The sequence below is a fragment of the Pipra filicauda genome, unplaced genomic scaffold, assembly GCF_003945595.2.
Source record: "Pipra filicauda isolate LSUMZ 115617 unplaced genomic scaffold, ASM394559v2 scaffold117_size3949168_pilon, whole genome shotgun sequence".
Taxonomy (NCBI): Eukaryota; Metazoa; Chordata; class Aves; order Passeriformes; family Pipridae; genus Pipra; species Pipra filicauda.
Genome location: NW_024103629.1, coordinates 3356450 through 3377878, shown reverse-complemented (window position 1 = coordinate 3377878; position 21429 = coordinate 3356450). Strand labels below are relative to the sequence as shown.

General features: G+C 38.4%; 1 protein-coding gene across 1 annotated transcript in view; it reads left to right on the top strand.

The window, feature by feature from the left end:
* BANK1 (B cell scaffold protein with ankyrin repeats 1) overlaps window positions 1-21280 on the top strand; it is a gene marked incomplete at its 3' end in the record, with an annotated part of 115155 nt that extends 93875 nt beyond the window's left edge. The window contains 6 exon segments of the mRNA XM_039385578.1: window positions 2985-3081; window positions 5167-5469; window positions 8240-8518; window positions 18430-18498; window positions 19359-19540; window positions 21224-21280. Coding sequence (XP_039241512.1) covers window positions 2985-3081; window positions 5167-5469; window positions 8240-8518; window positions 18430-18498; window positions 19359-19540; window positions 21224-21280 — 987 coding nt within the window.
* Window positions 21281-21429: the final 149 nt, after the last annotated feature.

Sequence of the window (21429 nt, the reverse complement as noted above, 5' to 3'; positions counted from 1 at the left end):
ATAGGAAAATCCTTTGTATAACAAGGAGAAAATCTTTTGAAAACGTGCCATAAAAAGATGGCTTTTCAGAAGAGCATTGTAAGAAATGCTGACAAGGTGGGTAATAATAACTTTGATAATGAATTCCTGAGTAAATAACTGAGATAAATCAATTCAGGCTTTGTCCCTCTTATGAGGGACAGCTTTGAAGGTATTCAAAAACTTGGCCTTTTTGAAAGACAGTTAATCAAGACAGTTAAAATACATAACTGAAAGAAAATTAAGTATCTACTTTTTGATGTTGAGAGATGGCATTTAGTCTCAGAACTTGAAACATCATCAGTCTCTCAGAGGACTTTCAATTCATCCCAACATTCTCGTTGCATCCTGAGGTAAGGAAATTATTTTCTCAATTCACAAACTAATTTCAAAAACTCAGAGCCCTTTCCCATAGTCTGTCGGGAGCAGTTCTGTGCTGACAGCAACAACTTTTTTATACCTTTTTTATTGTAATACTGGTTCCCAATGAAGCTAGTTCTTCCTTTGGAAGGTGACTTGACAGCCATAAGAAATCTCAGTATAAATCAAAGACCCATTTTCAGCCCAACAGGCTCAAATGACTTGGAAGTTCAGGTCTGTGCATGAGTTGTACTCAACACCCTAAATGTAGAAACATCATGCTAACTATGCTGTTACATTCAAGTTACATGACCCAGCCCATATAAAAGACCTAAAAGTAATGGGCATTTGTTCAGGCCATCGTGGCAAGGTTTGCAAGCTGAGCCATGGCATTATTCTGATTTAGCTATGTTGGTTTGCATTCTTAAATAAGGACTGCCTTTGGAGATGCTGCACTGTTTTCAGATGCACGGTGTCATACCCAGTGTCAGAGGAGACTTCTGTCATTAATTTGCATTATACAGAATTTTTTTTCTAGTGTAACCATATTTAGTTAAAGACCGTTTCCATCTGTTCAGCTTTTCTGTGTCTCACAGGTCCTGGAGACTTTTAGAAAGTGTAGTCAGGGGCTAAACTTCTAAATTGCATCCTGAATTCCCATTAGAATTAGAATTAGGCTGTCATTAGAGCCATTATAAGCTACCAGGGTGGCTGACCTTCAGTCATTTGAAACATTGAAGTTTCAAAAATGCATATTAATCATATCTATTCTATTGTTTTTCTGTGAGTCACCAGGTTTCCTTCAGCTGAGAAATATCTGTGTTGAAGAAAATCAGCAAATGCCATTTGTTTCTTCCACTTACCCTTTTGACTTCATTCTACCAGCTATATATCCATGTGTCATAGCAGGAGAGCTTAATATATCTTAGAGCTCTCCTTGCTTGATTTCTTCTACACACGTCCTCTCTTCACAGGAAACGTATTTATTTATTAGACCTTATTTATTCTCACAACGTACACTTACATTTAGCACATGCAGGCCTAAATCTTTTGAAAATAAATATTCTGAAAAGCTCTAACTTTGGGGCTTTTAAGATGTATCCTGTTTCTGCAAAGTATAGAGGAACCACAAAAATTATGGGGAAGTTCAAGAAAAACAGGATTCTCTCACTGATGCACACATTGTATGGGCACAGAAGGCAGAGATTAATACTTTATTGTTGGAAGCAAGCATAGCTGTGTAGGGATCCAGGTGTATTCTTAGAGCAGCAAAGCAGGCCAGAGAGGCACCTGTTGTACAGTCTGATGGCTGCACCGTCTCTGGACTGCTATTCATGAGGTGGCTGTGTACAAGAGCTTCTGGAAAGAAGGCATTCTCAGTTCCACAGAAAAACTCTCTATTTCTCAAATTTTTTTCCTCTTTTCATGCAGCAAGAACTCTGTCCCTGAGACAATGATTGTGGGTGCCAGGAGACAGCAGGATACTAGGAACAAACTTCTTGAGAGTTCTGCCATGAGTTCCTGAGAATCAGTTTCTGTGCTGTGCAGAATGGTGTAACTACAGATCAATTCTTCCTCTTGACTGTGAACTCCACAGTCCACTCTTCTGCTTGTACTTAATCTTGCCGTCTGGATGATATATGGACCATGCTGTTTCCTTGCCTGCTTTGGGGTTGGTGTGTTCAAACCCCCAGAGTTTTGTGATTCAAAATTCATGAATAATTGTTGAGGGCTCCACTGTGTCTGTGGAGGATAGTTTCATATCCCATTTACATGGGAATCAAGGTCCTGTTGGGTTTCTTTAAAAAAACTATCACCTTTTGAAATTCCAGTTGTTTCTGAAAGTCAGCAATTAGCAAATGTGTGTTCTGTATTTTAAGACAACAAAGCTGTCTGTTGTAGTATTACCGGTTTGCTTTTAGCTGCTGTGGGTGAGCAGAGGTTTGTATCTCTTCTGCTTGAAGAAATACATTGATAATGTTTTAGAAAACTGATTGTTCTGACCCTCCTGAGGCTAATTTTGAATAGCGCTGTGTGAATGTAACAACTTTCTAGAGGAACAAAAAACCACTTCGCTGCATTTGGTCACTGGGTAGAACTGCTAACATGCTTTGCAGTCCCATTTCTGGTTTTTCAGTGCACACACGACTTTTGGTACCAACCGCTGGGATACAGGAACTGTTTGTAATGAGCTCTCCAGAGATTTCTTGCACTGTGTGCACCCTTGAGCTATTCAGTCATGTCCTATGGACTTTGTGTTTTTCTGTTACTGATCTTTCTCATTATCTATGAGTGCTTCACAGCTGGGAGCAAACTTGGAAACTGTCTGAACAGCCCAGTGCACTGCTAGGTAAAGATGAATTAGCGTCAATCCTTGCTGTGCAAACTTGGTATCACTTCATGGCAGAACCTTGTGTCCTTTATATGTATTGAGATACGTGTGTTCCGTTTGCCAAAACATGTATATCATTACACAGTTGCAAATGTACAATGTTTCTGTCTCCACTTTCCTCCTAGTAGAATGTTGAATATTATATCAATAGCAAAGTGTGAAGGTAGGAGATGATGTCACTAAAACAAATATCCTTCTTTATTTTTCTTTGTAGATTAATGCAGCAAATAATTTCACCGGTTGCAGAGAGGAAGCAGAAGACAGTAACACTTATGAGCTTATGTTAGGCTTGGAAACTCAACCAGCCATGAGTAAGTCATGTTGTTAGACAGTTTTATTGGGTTTTGTATGTGCTGTATTAAGTGTTTGAAGTTATGGACAGAAAGGGCAAATTTATTCTAACACTTTCAACTTCCACGTGTTACTGCAACTTCCAGGGAAGGCAGATGTCCTAGGAGAAGGGGAAGGCAGTTGAGGGATTCAGCTATGATAACAAAGTTATCGCTCAGTAAGAGAGAACTCAGTGCAACCACACCTCCTTGTACATTCTGGAAATTTATCATCTCTACTCTGAACCTTGAAAACAGCTGAATTCTCCAAGTTCTCAGAGAACAGCCTTCAGATAAGGAGAGGCACTGCCTACAGGTGCAGTGAAGTCCTGTATGGAGGCACAGACAGTTGACGTTTTGCAGCTTGATGTTCATACTTCTAAGCATAGATTGTTGACAAGCTTATTGATGATCTGTGGTCATATACATTCCCCTTGAAAACTGCAGACAAAGTTGCTTATTTGCATTTACTGATAGCATATATTTTGCATATATCTTAAGAGTATCCTGGATCTATAATGCTAAATTTTATCCTCTTTCTATCTTGTTGACAATTTTATCTTTTTAACTGTCTCATACATATGAAAAGGAAGTTTCTTATTTGCTAAATTTAGGCTGGTTGCTTTAGCACATATAGGTGGATGATAGACACTGGAGAAAAACAGGTTAGCTCTGGTAGGTTTTCCAGTGTCTTTATCACACTGTATATGTGGACACATGGAAGAAGAAAACAAATTGTAACAGCTGGCCACATTAGCCAGCTAAATGCCCTAACCTCACATTTGAATCAATGGTGAAAGGCAGGCATCACCAAAGGATAACGCAGAATGGAAACCTACCTCAAGGGTTCAGTACAGTCTGATGATGGACTTGTGTAGTTACTCTATTATGTTACTGATCTTGACTACTAAAATTTTGATGCTGTACATAGCAGTTTAAAATGTACACTTTCACATCCCTCCACTGTATTCTTCTTCTGTGGTCCATGGGCCACTAAAGAAAGAATCACAGAACTGTGGAATCAATTAGGTTGTAAAAGACGTCTGAGATCATCGAGTCCAACCTATGATCCAACACCATCCTGTCAACTAGACCATGACACTGAGTGCCAGATCCGATCTTTTCTTAAACACTTCCAGGGATGGTGACTCCACCACCTCCCTGGGGAGCCCATTCTAGTGCCCTGTCACTCTGTGTAGAACTTCTTCTTAATGTCCAACCTAAACCTGCCCTGGTGCATCTTGAGACTGTGTCCTCCTGGCCTACTGCTGGTTGCCTGCAAGAAGAGGCTAGGTAGTTGTAGGGAGTGATGAAGTCTCTCCTGAGCCTCCTTTTCTCTAGGCTAAACAGCCACAGCTCTGCAGCCACTCCTCATAGGACTTGTGCTCGAGTCCCTTCACCAGCCTTGTTGCTCTTCTTTGGACATGCTCCAGGACCACAACATCCTTCCTGAACTGAGGGGCCAAGAACTGGACACAGTACTCGAGGTGCAGCCCCACCAGTGATGAGTACAGGGGCAGAATTACTTCCCATGTCCTGCTGGCCACACTATTCCTGATACAGGCCAGGATGCCACTGGTCTTCTAGGCCACCTGGGCAGAGGAGCTCTGTTTCTACAGGTGTACAGTCATGTCTCTCATGGGCAATGTTTATTTCATTTTAAGGAGAAAGCACCCAAAACCCCATTGTGTAAAAACAAGTACCACAGATATGTGAGCTGTGGTTTTATTTTGTTAAGTGTTGCACTGTGCTGCATTGAAACTCAAGTAATACAAATTATGCAGGCAAGGAGAGTGTATGTGATTTCATTCTGACAGCAGCTCTAGAAGAGTTTAACATTGCACGCACGAAGATGGCATGTATCAGAGTAGCAAGGTACAATGAAAACTTCCACTGTTCATTTGGTAAATATTTAAAAAGCTGTTCACTGGCAGTATGTATTTGACAGCTTTTCTACCGTATCAGTTCATAAAAGTTTTATTAGCCATTGTGTTGCTTCTGTGGGAATCCTTGAAACAGGAAATGTTTCCAGATGGCAAATTTTAAATGAAATAATGCATTCTTTAGTATTAAAAGCCAGGCAGAACCCGGGAGATCAATATGGAATTGGATCGAGATGCCAACACAAAACTGAAGTGGATGAGGAAAAGAAAGATGATGTAAGAGACAGCAGAGAGGAGACAGAACATGAAGATCAAGAAGAGGAGGAATCATATAGCTCTCACAACAGTCCTGACGATTTGTATGCCAACATACAGGATGATCTCAAAGAGAACAGAAGAGATTGCTTTCTCTGTAAGAGGCCACCCCCTCCTCCCCCTCGAAATCTGCCTGGCATCCTAAGACAGGACAATCTGCACAAATCACAAGGTACAGTCTTGGGAGGAAAATAAGCCCAGATACAAACATGTGCAAGTGCAGACTATGCGCTGCTGCAGAGATTACATATGATCACTTGTAACAAGAGTAGCTAGGCAGTATGGCCCTAATGCTGCAAAGCAAGCATGTGCATATGCACTTTGCTGCATCAAGATGTTCATGACCAGATCTGTCAGGTAATACATTGGTATGGGCTGTTGGGTTCATGTTTTCCTAACTATGCCTGTTTCAGAGAGCTGCCAAATAATGCACTGGATTTACAAGAGAGGCTTGAAACAAAAGATTGAGCTTGTATTTTTGTCAAGTTACCTTAAGTATTTACCATTTTAAAGCATTAAATACTGTCTTGATTTAATATAGCTTGGAATTTCACAGGTAAAATTAATAGAAAGTGACCATGTAGAGAGAAGTCTTATATTTTAGCTAATGTTATAGTTAGTTAGAAGTAAAAATCTATATTGTGTTGCAGATTGAAAAGAAAGGGAGAAATTCTGACTGTGAATTAAATGCTTTCCCTTTTTTATCTTTTTTTCTAATACTTATTCCCCAGAGAAAAAATCTAAAATTTTGTGTTGGGTTTGGTGAAAGTGATGAGAAGCCCAAAATGCTATTTGCATCTGTTTCAAAAGGGATGATCATCAATTTTTCTCACTGAGAAAATAAGTATGCAAAATAATCCAAGCTGAAATACCAGACTTAAATAGGGGAAAAAAAAAACTTCTTATTTGTTGTGGACACTACTGATTAGTGTGCACACAAACTGCTTCTCAGTTTCTCCACTGCTTATAACCGTTAACTCTGTTTTCAAATGTGGTGTAACCTATTAGAGTCTTAAATTACCATCACCAAGCACTCTGAAGTTCACATAATTAGACAGAAATAGCTCTCTAGTCTTATAACCTGCTATAGGTAGGATTTTTCCTGTGTTCTGCTGTCCAAGAAAAAGCTGGCTACATGCAGGAATCCATAGGTGAATTGTAAGAGAAAGAGGGGCAGAATAAAATTAATGCTAAAAATCCGTTTTGCTTCCCACAAAATACTCAACTGGAGCTATATGTGTGTATAAATGAGGGGTCAGTTTTGGCACACAGGATTTGTTAGTGTAGGTTTGGTATAAATGCCTGTCTTGGAATAGGTGTTACATGGCTATACCATCAAGTAGTAATGTGACCCTCTCTGTCAAACACCAGCTGTCTGTATGTGGGTACCAGCAAAGAAAGTTTCCTGGCTTTGTAGTGTCCTGTGCTGAATCCTGTCCCGGTAAAGCAGAGTTCATCTGAAAATGCTCCTGTGTGAAGAGTTCATTTAAAACGTGCTCTGAATTTTCCTATGTTTAGCCATAAAACATGATTGGGGAATGAGTTATCAGAATTCCTCTAAATGAGGATGATGCTTTCAAAGGGGAGCTCTAATGAGTCATTGCTATGTATTTGCAGTGAGCCGCTTGCTTTAGGAGTTGCTGTGGAGTACTTCAAAGGCAAGTCCCCTTTTCTTCAAGTCTGTGTTTTGGCAGTGGCCTGAGAGTGCCCCCTGTGGGAGTCAAAAAAAAAAGAATGTCCTACAGAGAAAGAAGCAGAACTTGTATAGTGACACAAAATATTATTCATATTAAATATGGCAGGTATATTAATCCCACTTGTTGTTTTAAAACATTTTTATATAATAGTCAGAATACATGTTGATATTCCATATTATTAATACATCCCATTTATAAATGATGCATCCCATTTACAAAGGTATCCCACTTTAAAAGGTTGTTTAGCTCCTCTGGACCCATAAATAGGTCATTCTTTAAATAGCAGCCAAACGATTGAAAACGCCAGTAGTGACCACAACCTAGTTTAGCAAATCCACATATGTACAGGCAGTAAATTACAACGCAAGGAAAAAATGAGTCAGTACAAGAATTCTAGGCAGGTCTACTGTTTTTGCAGGAAAGATGGGTAATCATCACAAGGGAGTTATAAACATTTATGGGAACACCAGCCTCAGTAACATCTTGTAACTCTTAGAAGTTTGTGGGGGTTTTAAAGACAAATCAAAGCAAACCCAGGTATCGGGAAACTCATCAATGCCTTTTAATGCTGTAAAATGTACAAGCTAAAGGAAAGCAAGTTCTAAGTAGTTGTACTATGAAATATATGAAATACAGGGAGTACAGAGAGGCATTTGCAGGTATTTGGGAGGTGTTTGGGTAGTCTTTGCACAGATTATAAGAGGTCATAAATTTTACCTACACTGTAAGGGGAATTTTTTTTTTTTGACCTTGGCCTACAGAACATCTTAGTAAAGCCCTCAAAACCATGTGGGACATTGAAGATGTAGGAAAGACAAAATCCAACATTTTCTAAGATAATTTCAGTTCTTAAGTCATTGTTGCAACAGGTAAGAAACAAAATGTTTTCCAGAATGCCAAGGGCCACAGGTACCACTTACTTGGCTTCACCATGAAACAACATGTTTGTGAGAGCACCTGTGGCACTCTGTATTTCTTCAAATAAGTCTAATTTTGTGGCTAATAGCTAAGAATCTATGTTTGATAATCTGATGTGAAATCAGGAGGAGTCCCTGAAGTTGTAATTATTCCTTTGGGACATTCTCTCTCCTGAGTTACATGATCAGAAGCCTCTGAAAATCAGAGCACTTTAGTTTAGAAGTGAAATTAGGTCTCTGAGTTACTTTAGGAAACTTAAAGCTTTAAGATAAGTCCTAATCTCCTTTCTTTACCCTTTACATGCAACGCAGTTTCTTCCTTTTTCAGAGAGGAATTTTGTGATGGACAGGAACAAAAGAGAACATGATGATGGACTCAAAACAGTGTGCTACAGAGAAGACCAAGATACATGCGAGGAAGACAGCGAGGAGGAACACCCATACACTGCTGTGAAACTGGAGGAATCTGTGTATGATTTCATAGTGGGTGAGGAGGAGGAGAAGAGGAAACATTGCAGGTCCTTTATCGCAAACAGGCCGCCAGCCCCTGCCCCTCGTCCCACGTGTTCACTGGTCAGAGAGGAGAACACGCCCTATATAGTCCAAGGTGAGCACTGCTGCTTTGTCAGTATCTTCTAGTAGAATGTAGACGTCTCTTCTGTTTGATGAATAACATTTTCTAAAAGACTAAGATCCCTGTTCAGTTACCTTCAAACCAACACATTGTTTCAGTCAACCTATTCTCACCCTTCAAATGAGCTGAGAACATCTCTGAGTGATGTTAATTTTCAGTTTGCATGTCAGATAGTATCACAATTTTTATTTAGCTTTTAAAAAATTATGAGAATATGAGGGAAAATTAAGAATCACTGAGCTAGCTGTGAGTGTATCTGTTCTAGCAGTTGCCTTTCAGTTTCTTTACTGAAATGATTTTACTTAATTCTGAGAGAGAAATTTCAGTCTTTTTTTTTTCTGATAAGAACAGTAGGGAGAAATGCCTGTGTGAGAATTCCTCTTCCAAATATCCTTTCTCCAATACAAAATGCTAGAATTGGCCACCGTTTCTAGGTACGATCATTTATATTTCTAGCGGGAAGGGTTATGTCCTTTTACCATTACTATGAAAACTGGGGAACGTTTTTGAGCTTATTCATGGAAATGTAAGGCTGGAAGGGATTTCAGGTATCTTTGCATTCCAATTCAAACCGAAGCCAAATTTCAAAGTAACAAAAGGAATTCAGTGAACTTACTGCAGAGATCTCTGTTTCAGTCCCAAAATCCATGCTGCCTGCATTTCCAGCCTCCTCTGCAAAAACCTGCCAAGGTATAAGAATATACATAAGAATAAATGGTAGAAAAATAGGCTGACAAAGGACACCATTAGATTGCTTACTGCATGCAGTGCATGTTTTGCACTAAATCAGAATTAATACTATGCAAAACATTCCACCAAATACAGAGGAGCACCTCCTTTTTCATACCTGTCTCAGTCAGTGATTTCTTTTATTCTTCTTAGCTAACTCTCTTCCTCCAGGCTGTATAACTCCAGGTTAGGGCCAGAATGCATGGACTAACGTATTCATCATTTAGTTGCTCTTTCTTCAACATATTCAGGAGGCATAAGTATGAATTATTACAGTAGTTACAGTGTAACCCAAGAATGGATGGGTATAGGGGACCTGTTACAGCTATAAAAGTCATGAAATGGCTGCTTTTACTGAGGTTGCTAGAGCAGCGTCTCAAATCTTGGTCCGCCATCATTATAGATAGGCCAGTGATTTGAAAACCCTTAATGTGAAGGTGCTTTATTTGGGGGATTGCTTTTACTGTCTATTATTGCACTGGAGTATTTCTGCTTTGTCTCCTCTAACTGTTTGCTAAGGAAGAGATTATGAGAGGAACTGCTTTGATGGGACTGTGGTTTACCATATATATATTTATATATACACACACCCACAAGGTTTTTACCTTTGTTTTTATAAGCAAGTAGTAGTAGACAAATTAGTTTCCTGTAGTTCTGTGAAATCAGCCCCTGACTCAAGTTCCTTTAGTTACATAGAACATGAGAAAAGTAGAAGCGCTTCAAGAAAGCTTCAGCTGACCACTCAGGCCTCTATTTTGCCTACCTGTATTTCTGGAGTATTTCGCTCTCCTGTTTGTGCAGGGATACCTGAGATAGCAAGTGAAATTTCAGACAGAAGGAATATACCTTCTGGTAAAAGATTTTTCTTGCTACTTGGATTGGCAATTTATGTTCTTCTTCTCCACAGTGGTTAAAAAATTCTTTATCCAGTCCAGCAACATCCCAGTTTCCAGTTTATTATATTAGAACTGCTTATATTCAGGAAAAAAAAAAAGATTGCTTCATCTATAATAACCAGAAAATTTCGTTCTAGTCCATCATTAAAATCTGCATGTGTTTGTGGCCATTCCTTTGTAATTTAATCTAATCAGTGTAAAATACTCTAGCTAGTTAGTGCATATACACATTTTTCATCCCTCAAATAAATTGATGATACTTTTGGGTTTTATTTTCATATATTGTATTAAAAAGTGTATTACAGAAGAGGCAAAGTCAAATAATCAAAAGTTAGAATTGAGGTAGTTTTGCTCTTCTTTCACCCTGCCACAAACATTGCAGTACAGTAATAAATATGCTCCTATTTATCACAGATATTTTGTTTCATCTAGTGTTTAAAGTGGTTAAGCATGAAAAACTTCAGTGTTTTTTATTCCCATTTTGTTTAAAATATAATTCATTCCTGCCTTAGGTCCCACATTTCAGACCCTCCTGTTTTAAACCCTTTGATTTGTTCTCTATCCGTTGAGGTTTTTGGATGCCCAATATGAAGTAACTAAGATTCTTGAGATTTAACAGCATTAGCTCATACTTTATTCATTCAAAGCCATTGATTTCAGTGGCCACTCAGACAAGCCTGATTGCTGGCTTAAATGACATATCTGGCATTATGCTAGGGCTTTGTTGGAAAGAGAAGTCCTGCTCTGCAGAGCAAATTTTAGTTCCTTAACTGAGGCATCCTCCCCTCCTCTGCATTTTCTCTTCATTTACTAAATACCTTTCAACTTATAAAACAAATAATTTAATATTCCTGTAAGAAACAGATTGTCTTCACTGCACAGTTCTGGTTGATCTCCAGAACCATTTCCTTCTGGTGTTTAGTAAGACACAGGTCCTGTGGAAAAATGGGATTAGAGAATGGAGCATGATGCACAGAGGAGGGCTGCGTTAAGGCCACGCAGTCACTCTCAACTGGATCCCCGTGTACTTTGGGAGTTAATGGAAAGAACAAGCTTCATGCCCAAAGGATTACAAGGACTGTTGTGATAGTGTCATACAGAGATGCAAGAGGAGGATTTCTTTTTATGTACCCATAGATGGGCTCGTTTATTGGAAAAAGAAAAAAGGCATTGCATAGCAGAAATGCCTTTTGGCTCTTGGATTGCATGCTGGTGACTACTTTTTAATTTATTTCTTAATATCTGGACAAATCAAGTAGCTGAATTCCCACAAATTGAACAAAGGCCATGAAGTTACAAAAGAGTATCTTTTCCTTTAAGCAGAAGAAGTGGTGTTTCCATGAAAATAGCAACAAAGAAGAAAGCGAGCAAATAGCTTTCTTTGAAATAAGCAGCTTCCAAATACATGGAATCTCAAGTTTACACTGGGCAGAAAGTCTGCTCCCTGTAGATTACCTCACTTGGTGCTCTGGAACAGGCTAGGGAAACTGTTGATCTATGGAAAACAAACATGGGACTTGACAAGCCAGTTTTTAGGGTCACTTTCAGAGTAAGAGCTATACTTCAAAACCTAGGCAGTAAACACTCAATGATGTAAGTTGTCATAACTGAACTACCACAATTTACAGTTTGAGCATCTGACTTGAATTTACTGACAAATAAATTCTAGGAAACATGGGGGAGTTGAAAGATTTAAAATGTAAGTGTTCTAATCGCTTTTACTCAGTTTAATTTATTCCATTTTCAAATTTTAATGAACATTCCAACTACTGTGCTGAACACTGGTAAACGTATACTGCATTTTTAACAATCAGAGAGTGCATTTGTTCTTTAATTTAGACCACTGCAAGAATTCTGTCTTCTGCATGAAAGGCTCGTCAACCAATGGAGCTGCAAATTAGTGCCAAATAGCTTGTTGTCCAGATGGTGTGCACTCTTAGTGTACTCCCTTACCATTCCTCAGGTGCTTATTATTCCTCTGTAGATATTTCAGTGGTTCTTTTTAGTTGTGTGCTGGCAAAACAACTGTTAAATAAATGTATGAAGACGTTGTGTTTTCCGTTTAGACTGCAATTTTAATGTTCCCTATTGATACCAGATTTGATTGAGCTGGATACCAAAGTTACTGGTGTATTTGTAGGGCAGGTGCATGAGTTTCTCTAATGCCCCCCTGCCATTTCTGAAGTCTGACCTACTAGGACTGCCTCAAGGTCAAGGATTACATTACTGTCCTGGTTTAATCATTTACCTCTTATCACAGACTCCTAGTATGAAAGGGTTCTCTGCAGCAAGGACACCTGTCCTACACCAGCATAAATAAAACTTCATATGCTACAGGCTTTGCTCCTTTGCAAATCTCTCACAACTCCCTGAAGGAACGTGTTACCCCTCTGTGCACTGAAAACATTTTATTATTTAAACATAGCTTTCTGTGGGACCTCATACTAGGGTTAAAAGTTAGAAGTGGAAAAGTATGTTTTCCAGTTACTGTTCCAAAAGAGAATAGCATTCTCAGTGCTCATCAAAATCACAGGGTATGCAGGAAAAGTAGCAGCCAGTGGATATTTTTAGGGAGGGAGAATATCTGACATACAGAATAGACAGCATAAACCCAACTGAAATGAATAAACAAAGTCCAGAACAGAGCTGTTAATGTCTTGGAAACTTACCAGGCTGATTACTGGGAACTGTAGTGATCGCATCCTGAGTCAGTAATTCTTATTATGCCAGTTGTTTAAATGCTCTAAAGCAGGGGGTTTCCAAAGTGAAGCCTAAGAGCCTATGCAAAACTGCAAAACATTTATGTCCCACAGAGGGATTTTGTAGTACTTTCCTACAGTGAGTGTAAAGTACTGCACTGCAGATGAATTTCATTATGTATTCCCAACTTAAGGATGTTTTTCCATGAATTACATGATACTAGGAAGCACTGTTTAGCTGGCTTTGAGTAGTTAGAGTGTTTTTACAGAACTGGTTGGAGAGTGGTATACCAGCTTCATCCACTATATTTATTCAGTCAGATTTTTTGCTATCTTAACTTTGGTAGATTGAAGCATGTACTGAATAAGGTGCACAGAGAGAAAAAATATTTATAGGATGCTGCCTGGTTGCAAACCAAACTCTTCCAGATAGCATACTTGTGGTAAAAACAAATAAAGAGTCTTCCTTTTTTTGTTTTTCCGTGCTCAAGAAAAATGGGACTGAAGAAATATATTCAGGTTTTGTGTGCTGGAGCAAATACTCTTGAGTGTATTGCTAACGTCCTTCCAACTTCCATGATCCACTAAGTTAAACTTCCAATAAGAGCAAAGGTGTGAGTTCTTTTCACTGTGTGTGGTACAGCAAGTACTTTGACAACACTCTTTGAACAGCATCTTGAACTAACCATCAGTACCTATTCTTCTCATTCATTCTTTACCCCTTCTGTAAAAAAGGGTTCTGGTATTATTTTTATTACCTTGCTTCAGTGTAGGGGAGTCATCTCTATGTAATGAAATCTCTAATGACCTCAGGACCTCTTGAGGTCCCTCTGTGACCAAACTTGCTGAGATTCTAACAGATTTGAGCTTTTATGCTCTGCAAAATTGGGGAGAGAATACATGGCGAACATTTGTTTATTTTTGGACTAATAATTTCACGTTGTCATTACACTGTAATTCTTTTTAAAACCATTCTGCTACTGGTCTGAGAAAATGGGATTTTTCATTCTCAGTCAGCTAAGTAGCTGTGCAAGGTAGAGGCTGACAATAGCCTGTTTAAGTTGTGATGAGTGGATGTGATGCTGTCACTGAAAAACTCAGGCAGCATGCACTGGGCCACTGCAAGTAACAGTGACGTGGCAGTAGGATATTTCTGCAAGTGCATTTGATCTCACCTAGTCTTTATTCTGATGAAATGACTGTTGTGTGTTATCAAAAATGTCTTGAGTGTCAAGCTGAACATTTAGACCAGATCAGAATTTCTGTACCAGCTGAGATGTGGTCACTCATTTTCTTGCACTTGTGCACTTAAAGCAGACTTTTTCCCTTTGCCTTGTCCTGGTGTTACGTGCATTCAGACACCTATGCTGCCACGACAGGACAGCTTCTGGGACTTGAGCCTTTGTTACCTTGCACTGTACAGCCATCCCTTCTCCACAATAATTAGATCAGATTCGTGAGGCATACTGATGCACTTTTGTTCTGTGCTCAGCTGCCTTCTCTTGGAAAAATAAAAAAGTCTGTTTACAGGGCCCCATTTCCTTAGTTGATTTCATATTAGGAGTCACTAGAATTTTTTTGTTTAATCTGAAATATGTGAAATATTTTGTGTAAGTTTTAGGAGTGGTTATTAGTCATCTTACAAAACTTACTGGTTAGCATTGGATTGATGACCTCTATCTAGTCCTCATGCTGAGTGCAGTTCACTGTGTTAGCAAACAAAACAGACAAAAGGAAAATGAAATCTAAAAAGATGGGAACAAATATCTGCAGAGTTCTCATCTCCTGAATAATAAGCATCATTCTACTATATTCCTTCCTTAGTATTCTCTGTGTATTTGTCATCCCTTGCTGTGCTACATCTAATTTACAATCTAATCCCTACCAGAAAAAAAGAACTTGCAAGTTTTATTTGCCTAGGTACTCTGCATACACAGTTTAGATGTTAAAATGTTTAAATACTGGGGAAAAGAATGGAATGGGCAAAGATACCTGCAACATATCCCGACTAGCAATTCACCCCTTCTTCTCTATTCTTCCATTAATCATTAATTAATTGCATGACAATTCTAAAATGAATGAAGCAAAAACCTACTAAGAACAAGGAGGAAACTTACAAGTTCATTGTAATTTGCATCTGAGTTGATATGTGTTAATAAGTGGAACCCTAGTGTATTAATTAATTTGAATTATCACTTAGTCTTGTGTTCGTATAAAGACGTTATTCCCCTGTATTTTGGTTTTGAATGTTTACTGAATAAAGTAGTCATGGTGATAGATAATTTTGGTTGGAACATCGGCTCAATGAAGCTGATGAATAAATGCATCTTGAATTTCCTAAGCAAGCTGAATTCAAAAGAGTGATATTTATTGATTGATTTTTTTTTTTTCCACTGTGTCTTTTCTCCTTTGTGTTTATGCTACTGGAAGGATGGACTAAGTATATAAGTATTAGGTATGATTAGCTCACATATTCTTTTAGAGGGTAGGTTCATCAGTCTAGCTTTGTTTGAATCACTAGTGCATAGTGGCAAACTGTTTGATTTTTAGAGGTAATGTTGCCAATACAGCACATAGGCGATATCCCTCATAGTTTAGATGGGTAAAGTAAAATATAAATTAGAAACCATTTCTTGGTTGATCATTGCCTCCTAACTGATATGAGTTCTCCTCTCCCATGATCTAACTCCTTCCACGTTTTGATTACCTGTGTTTCTAATTACATCACTAAGCAATTTTTGAAATGTCATAGTGCATCTGTGATTCCTTACTGTTACAGCTTTGTGTTAGAAACTCTATTAATTCTGAAAATCAAATTCCTGTTCTTTTTGTCAACTAAAAGCTGTTGTAAAAAATTTCTCTCTCTCTCTCTAGACCCCTTATACCCTGCACAGTTTCTTACACTATACAACACTGCTCTTAGTACAGAATTATACACAAGAGACTTAGATTTTAAGTGTTTCTAACCCTTCTGTTTGTGGTGATAACCATGAAAATATTAACCACATTTCAAAATCATAGCATTATTTACCTGCATGTGCAGACAGCCTGAAATAAGATCTGTAGCTAGTCTGATTGAGATGAAAAAGGCAATTCAGAGTTCCTTGGATCCCACTCACTTTCCAAGCCTTACGTTAAGGATTTTCCCAGGGTTCTGCATATTTGCCACAAAATTTGTGTTTCATCCCACTTTTTAAATGTTGCTTTCTGGTTTCAAGTCCTACTAGAAAATACTGCAGTAGTTTCATGCTTTCTGAGTTTGCTTTGCTGGAGGAATATTGAGGTTACATTACATTCCTAAAGAGCGATCTTACTGCCTAAGGCATAAAAATGTATTTAGGGCTTGCAAAAAACTTCATCTGTATCCTGTAGCAGCTGAAGAGAGGAGAGGGAATAAATGGAATTACTTATTAGTTCTCTTAGCCTCCTTTAATTCTGAGAAACTGCAAGGGAAGAAGAGATACGTTGTAGACAAAAATTATATAGCATATATCAGGTCAGGACATTTAATTTGTGGATTTTGACCTACAAGCGTCTATAGGTGCTTTAGCCAGTCACAACATGATTAAAAATTCAAAAGGACTCTCTTTCTGATCATACAGATGTTATTGAAATGTGCACATTAAGTATAAAAGTATAAAAGAAGTACTATACCCTTTTAATCAGATTTTCTGTACCTGTCTGCCATAGATTATATATATATTTATATATATATATATAAAAAAAAGGATTGTGGAATTTTGACACTTTAAAAAATTGCTTTATTAATCCTGCTTTGCTGAAGGTATATTTACTTTATCTTCCACAAAGAAATAATGGAAGATGACCATTCCTGTGCAAGATGACCTGTTTCTTTTATTTAACTGCTATATTCGAGTAGTTCATAAGAATATGGGAATGAAAGGGTGAATTGCCAGAGTCTTCCTTGAACCTATGGCAGTTGTACAGTGGAGTGTGCCTGTCTTTCCAGGCATTCCAGAAACAGGCGTTTGTTTTCACTGACCTCACCCACACTGAATGCTTACTGCCAACTAAAATCATTCCAACAAGATGCGGCACGTAAAGTGGTTTTAATAGTTCTGCTTTTCACTGGAGAAGTAATTCCATTTCTGATTACTCCGACACTGCAAAACTCAGCAGAAATTTCAAAGTCTATCAATTAAAGTGCTTTCTAATCAGGCACACTGTTGAGTATGTCCCTTCTCCTTATGCAGTAAAATTCAGGCTGCCTGCATTATGTCTGTGTTCTCATTACTTTAATTTCATCTTTTAAAGGAGAATACTATTTCAATTATAGAAGAAAATACTGCAACCATATTTAGCAGGATACTTTGAGAATGACAGAAGAGTATTACAAAAGTTAAAATCTGTCAGTATTAGGCTGAGCTAGGGACATAACATCATCAGCTTATGCTGCCTGTGTTTTCTCTCTGCATTTAGGCTGAGAACTTTTTTAATGAACATCAAGTCCCTAGCTGTTTTCATTCATCATCACCTTCATACAAACCTACGCAGGAGTTAGCATAAAAACTTTGTTCTGCAGTGTAGAAAACACACCCTTATGAATTGCTTCTTCCTCACCTCTGCATGCAGCATGTGCTGAGTTTAGGTGTAACAGTGGTCTTGATCATCCATTTTACAAGTTGCCGTGAGAGAAGGAGATGCACTGTACAAGGCAGCCCTGGGCAGGCAGACAAGGTGCAAACCAAGCTCCACTGGGTTTCCCTGGTCCACAGGAGCAAGAAACCAGGACTCCAGGCTACCACGCCGAGCCTGTTCTGCTGCTTGAGCAGAGCTCCGTTGTACTGGGCCTCAGTCCCCAAGCAAATATTTGCTCCATTGAACTGGCACATTTGCTGCATTGCAGTGATGACAGAGGATTACTTAATTGGAAGGAATTATTCTAGATTGTCATTTGTTTAGCTAAAATCAGAACTGAGACTTAAGAGGAAAAGCTTGTGTGGCAGTAGCTAAGTCAGAAATTCCCACTTTCTGGGTTTTACTGTGCTGCCAGCAAAAGTTTGACAGGGCATATCCAGGCTGGCTGTACTCTGGGCACTTAACAGGAATGGGGATGATGGGCTACACTAACAAGAGTGATTGTGCTTTGCTGTTCCTAGGACTTGAATAAAATAGACAAAACTATACACATACTCTTTCTTTAGCAGTGTCATTATTCTCACCTGGTACTATTTGGTTTATTTCTGCCTTAGCTTTCCCCAAAAATTAATAAGCAGGCTACAGTAAGTGTCTGTACCATATGAAGAACTCTGAGATCTAGCTGTTTCTTCTGAACAAGTAACATGTTAAGGTGATAAGTCCATTTTATTTTCTTAAAAGCTTTTTGTCATGGTATCTATAATATCAGTAATCCTGCCATTCTGTGCAATAGAACAATTTTTCAAGTAATTAACATTAGACTGACAAGTGGGTTGAAAAGTACTGCTAGGCTAGAACAAAAAATTTATTCCAGCCTGCTTTTATGAGTCTACTTCCTTTGTTCAGAATGTGTGAAAAATTGCCATTTTTCAACTTCCTTGTATTCTTAATGTTATTGCAGTGTTTCAGCAAAAGGCCACTCGAGTGACCAGTGACAAAAACAGGACGTATTGCGACGCTAAGAAGCACGGTACAGAATTTAATTTAGCTCTTTAACTGCCTTGATATTTTTCAGTAGAACTAGTAGAGATTTGCTGTGACTTGATTTTGGCTAATTTAGCATCTGTTTTGCCACCTGTGATTTATGTCCTTGATGGTATTGCAGCATTAAGAGATCAGATTAAAGAAAGAAGAATAAAAGTTATAGTCTTGTAGGAAAGATTTGTAGAGTCAGAGTTACTTCACATTTTTCTGTTTCCTTTCATTATTGTGATTAAAACCAAGAAAAGGAAAGACAGGAGGGCTCAGCTGTGCACTAATGCCAACCATGGAAAGATGGCAGTGTGGGGAGCAACAGTTCTCTCCTGGGTACCCCAAGATCCATGTAAAATTAGTTACCTGTGGCAATCCAGTTATTATTTGAGTTGCAGCACTTCAAAATGTTACTACTGTAAATTCCATTAATGGTAACCTAAAATAATTAACAATGTTGTGTACAAAATGAATGAACACTGAGTGAAGATATTTCCTCCTGCTTCAGTTATCAAGTAGCAGGTCAGGATTAAATCATATAGAGCAGCATGTAATCACTAATTTATTACTGTACTGGGGAACTGCAGTGAAGTTGGAGAGGGAATGAGAAAAAAGGCACTGTGGATATTTTTTATGTCTTAACACAGCAACAATTTCATTTAAAACGTCAGTACTCTAGCTGTAGTGGTAGAAGGAAGTGTAGTGCTAGAGGGAAGTTCTTGTATGAACCAACACTAGTGGAGAATCCATGGACCAGGGCAATATGTTTAAGATGCTACTCTGCTGCCAAAGAGTAATGGTAGAATCCTCATTGATTTGTTGCATTTTTCATTTCTCTCTTTCTCCATTTTTTTGTAGCACATAGAGGCCACACTGACACAGCAACTTACGGCATCGTGAAACACAACCTCCCTGCTGAACAGGAAGAACTCATCCACTTGCAGGAACAGGTGAAAAAGGGGGCAATTTCTGTGGATGAAGCCCTGGACAGATTTAAACGGTGGCAGAAGGAAAAAGAGAGACTACAGTCCACTCAACAAGTATGAATCTGAAATTTGTTTCTTGACAGGAATCTTGATCAGAAGTTCTAGAAACAAAATCTTGTGTTTTGGCTCCTATATGTGAGGTCAGAAATAAGAGTCGTGGTTTATCTGCCAGTCAGCTCCCAAGGAGCTTGTTGCTTATGGTTCTGAATTTACTAGATACACATTTTCACTGTTGTTTAATTACTTGAGAGACTTCCTGAATTTACTTTGCCTGACTTCAGGTGCTGTTGCCACTGGTTAAAATCCCAAGTTAAATGTGTTGGTCTTCTAAGACCAGAAGTTTCTGTTTGAAACTGCTAGGTGATGCTTAGGTCTCTTCATCTTTCAAGAAACCACAAACTTTATGTAACCAAATGAGCTGAATGTTCTATTGAGCAGTGTCAACTAACAGAAACATAACTATATCAAGCATACATTTATTACAGTCAGTTAATATATACCAACTTACACCAGGCTTATGCATATCTGAAAATGTTGAATATACTTAGTGGAATTCAGAACTGTTAACAATCCTCTTCAGCTCCTTTGTATTCGATGTATGGAGTAAATTGAGGTGCACAAAAACAGGATTTACAAAAGCCCACACACTGAGTCACTGAAAAAACTGCATCAAAACTGCAGGCTATGGAGAGGAGGTTTGTTAATTACTTCTAAAAAGACATATGGAGGAAGAGGTTATGCCCTCATTTTATATGAAGTCATGCATTAAGAAAAATATTTTTTTGTTATCGTTTGAGTCATTTAGTAGAAAGAGGAAAACCAAAACTAGTCTGCTACTTTGCAGAGTGGGAGAGCTATCAGTTGCTGCCAACAAGGAGAGATTAGATGCTCTTTGTGTTTGCATCTACTGAAGAAATAGTCTGAGCTTAGTCATCACAGTGGAACACTTAATGGCAAAAGTGCAAGGGCCTAGAAGAGTTTAGCAGCCTGGTTCCTGGGCTGGGCACCAGGAGTGTGGCACTAGCTGTTCGGCAGTAGTGCAAGAGTGTGGTGGATGCCCCTTTCCAAATCCATCTGCAACCAAGCGCACAGATGAATTGTGGATATTGTTCTATCAGTCAGGAGAATTTCTTGTGGAGGAAGATGATATCTAATCTCTGCCATTATAGCAGCACTAAGCTATAAGTCTTCTTTTTTTTCTTGGTAAACTATAAGATGGCTGTATTTCAAGAAGGATTTACTTGGCCTGTTTTTACTGCTTCAGAGAAAAAGCTACTTTATAGTGGTCATTTATGACCTGCACTGCACGTGTGACTTCTCTTTGGTTTTGTTCCTTTTCTTTGGTTTTGTTCCACAGAAAAGTCTTTTGTTGTTACCCCTCTATAAACATGGTGAATTTACTTCATGCTATCACTGCAGTTGTCTGGTCTTCACTTGGATTTTTGAAGAAAAATAGCTTTTCCAGGACAAAAAAACACCAGAACCCCAAGTCTCAGTAATCTAATGCCAGAATCAATGTAACTTACTGATGGTGGAAACATCCCACAAGACTTAAGTATAAATGCTAAAATTACCATCATAAACATTTTTCAGCCTTTTAAAATTATTTTCCTGGAGAGAGAAGCTTGGTGTTCAGAATGCTAAAGAATTCAACTTCTTGTAGTCACTCATTATTTTTACCGTAAACTTCCATTTCTGTTTTCTGCTGCTGGTTTTATGCTTGTTTTTTACTTAAAGGAAAAAGTGCATCACCCTAGAGATACCACTATTGGAAACAGAGAAGAAAATTAAAATCTGAATGGTAAGTTGCATTTTTTCTGCCTTTTAGAACTCTGAAGCCTTGAACTGTAAGTATACTGCAAAGGTCCAATCCAAAGCCTTTTGGATCAGGCATTGAATTTGTAATGAGCATTTTCTGTATCTGACCACATTCAAGTTATGGT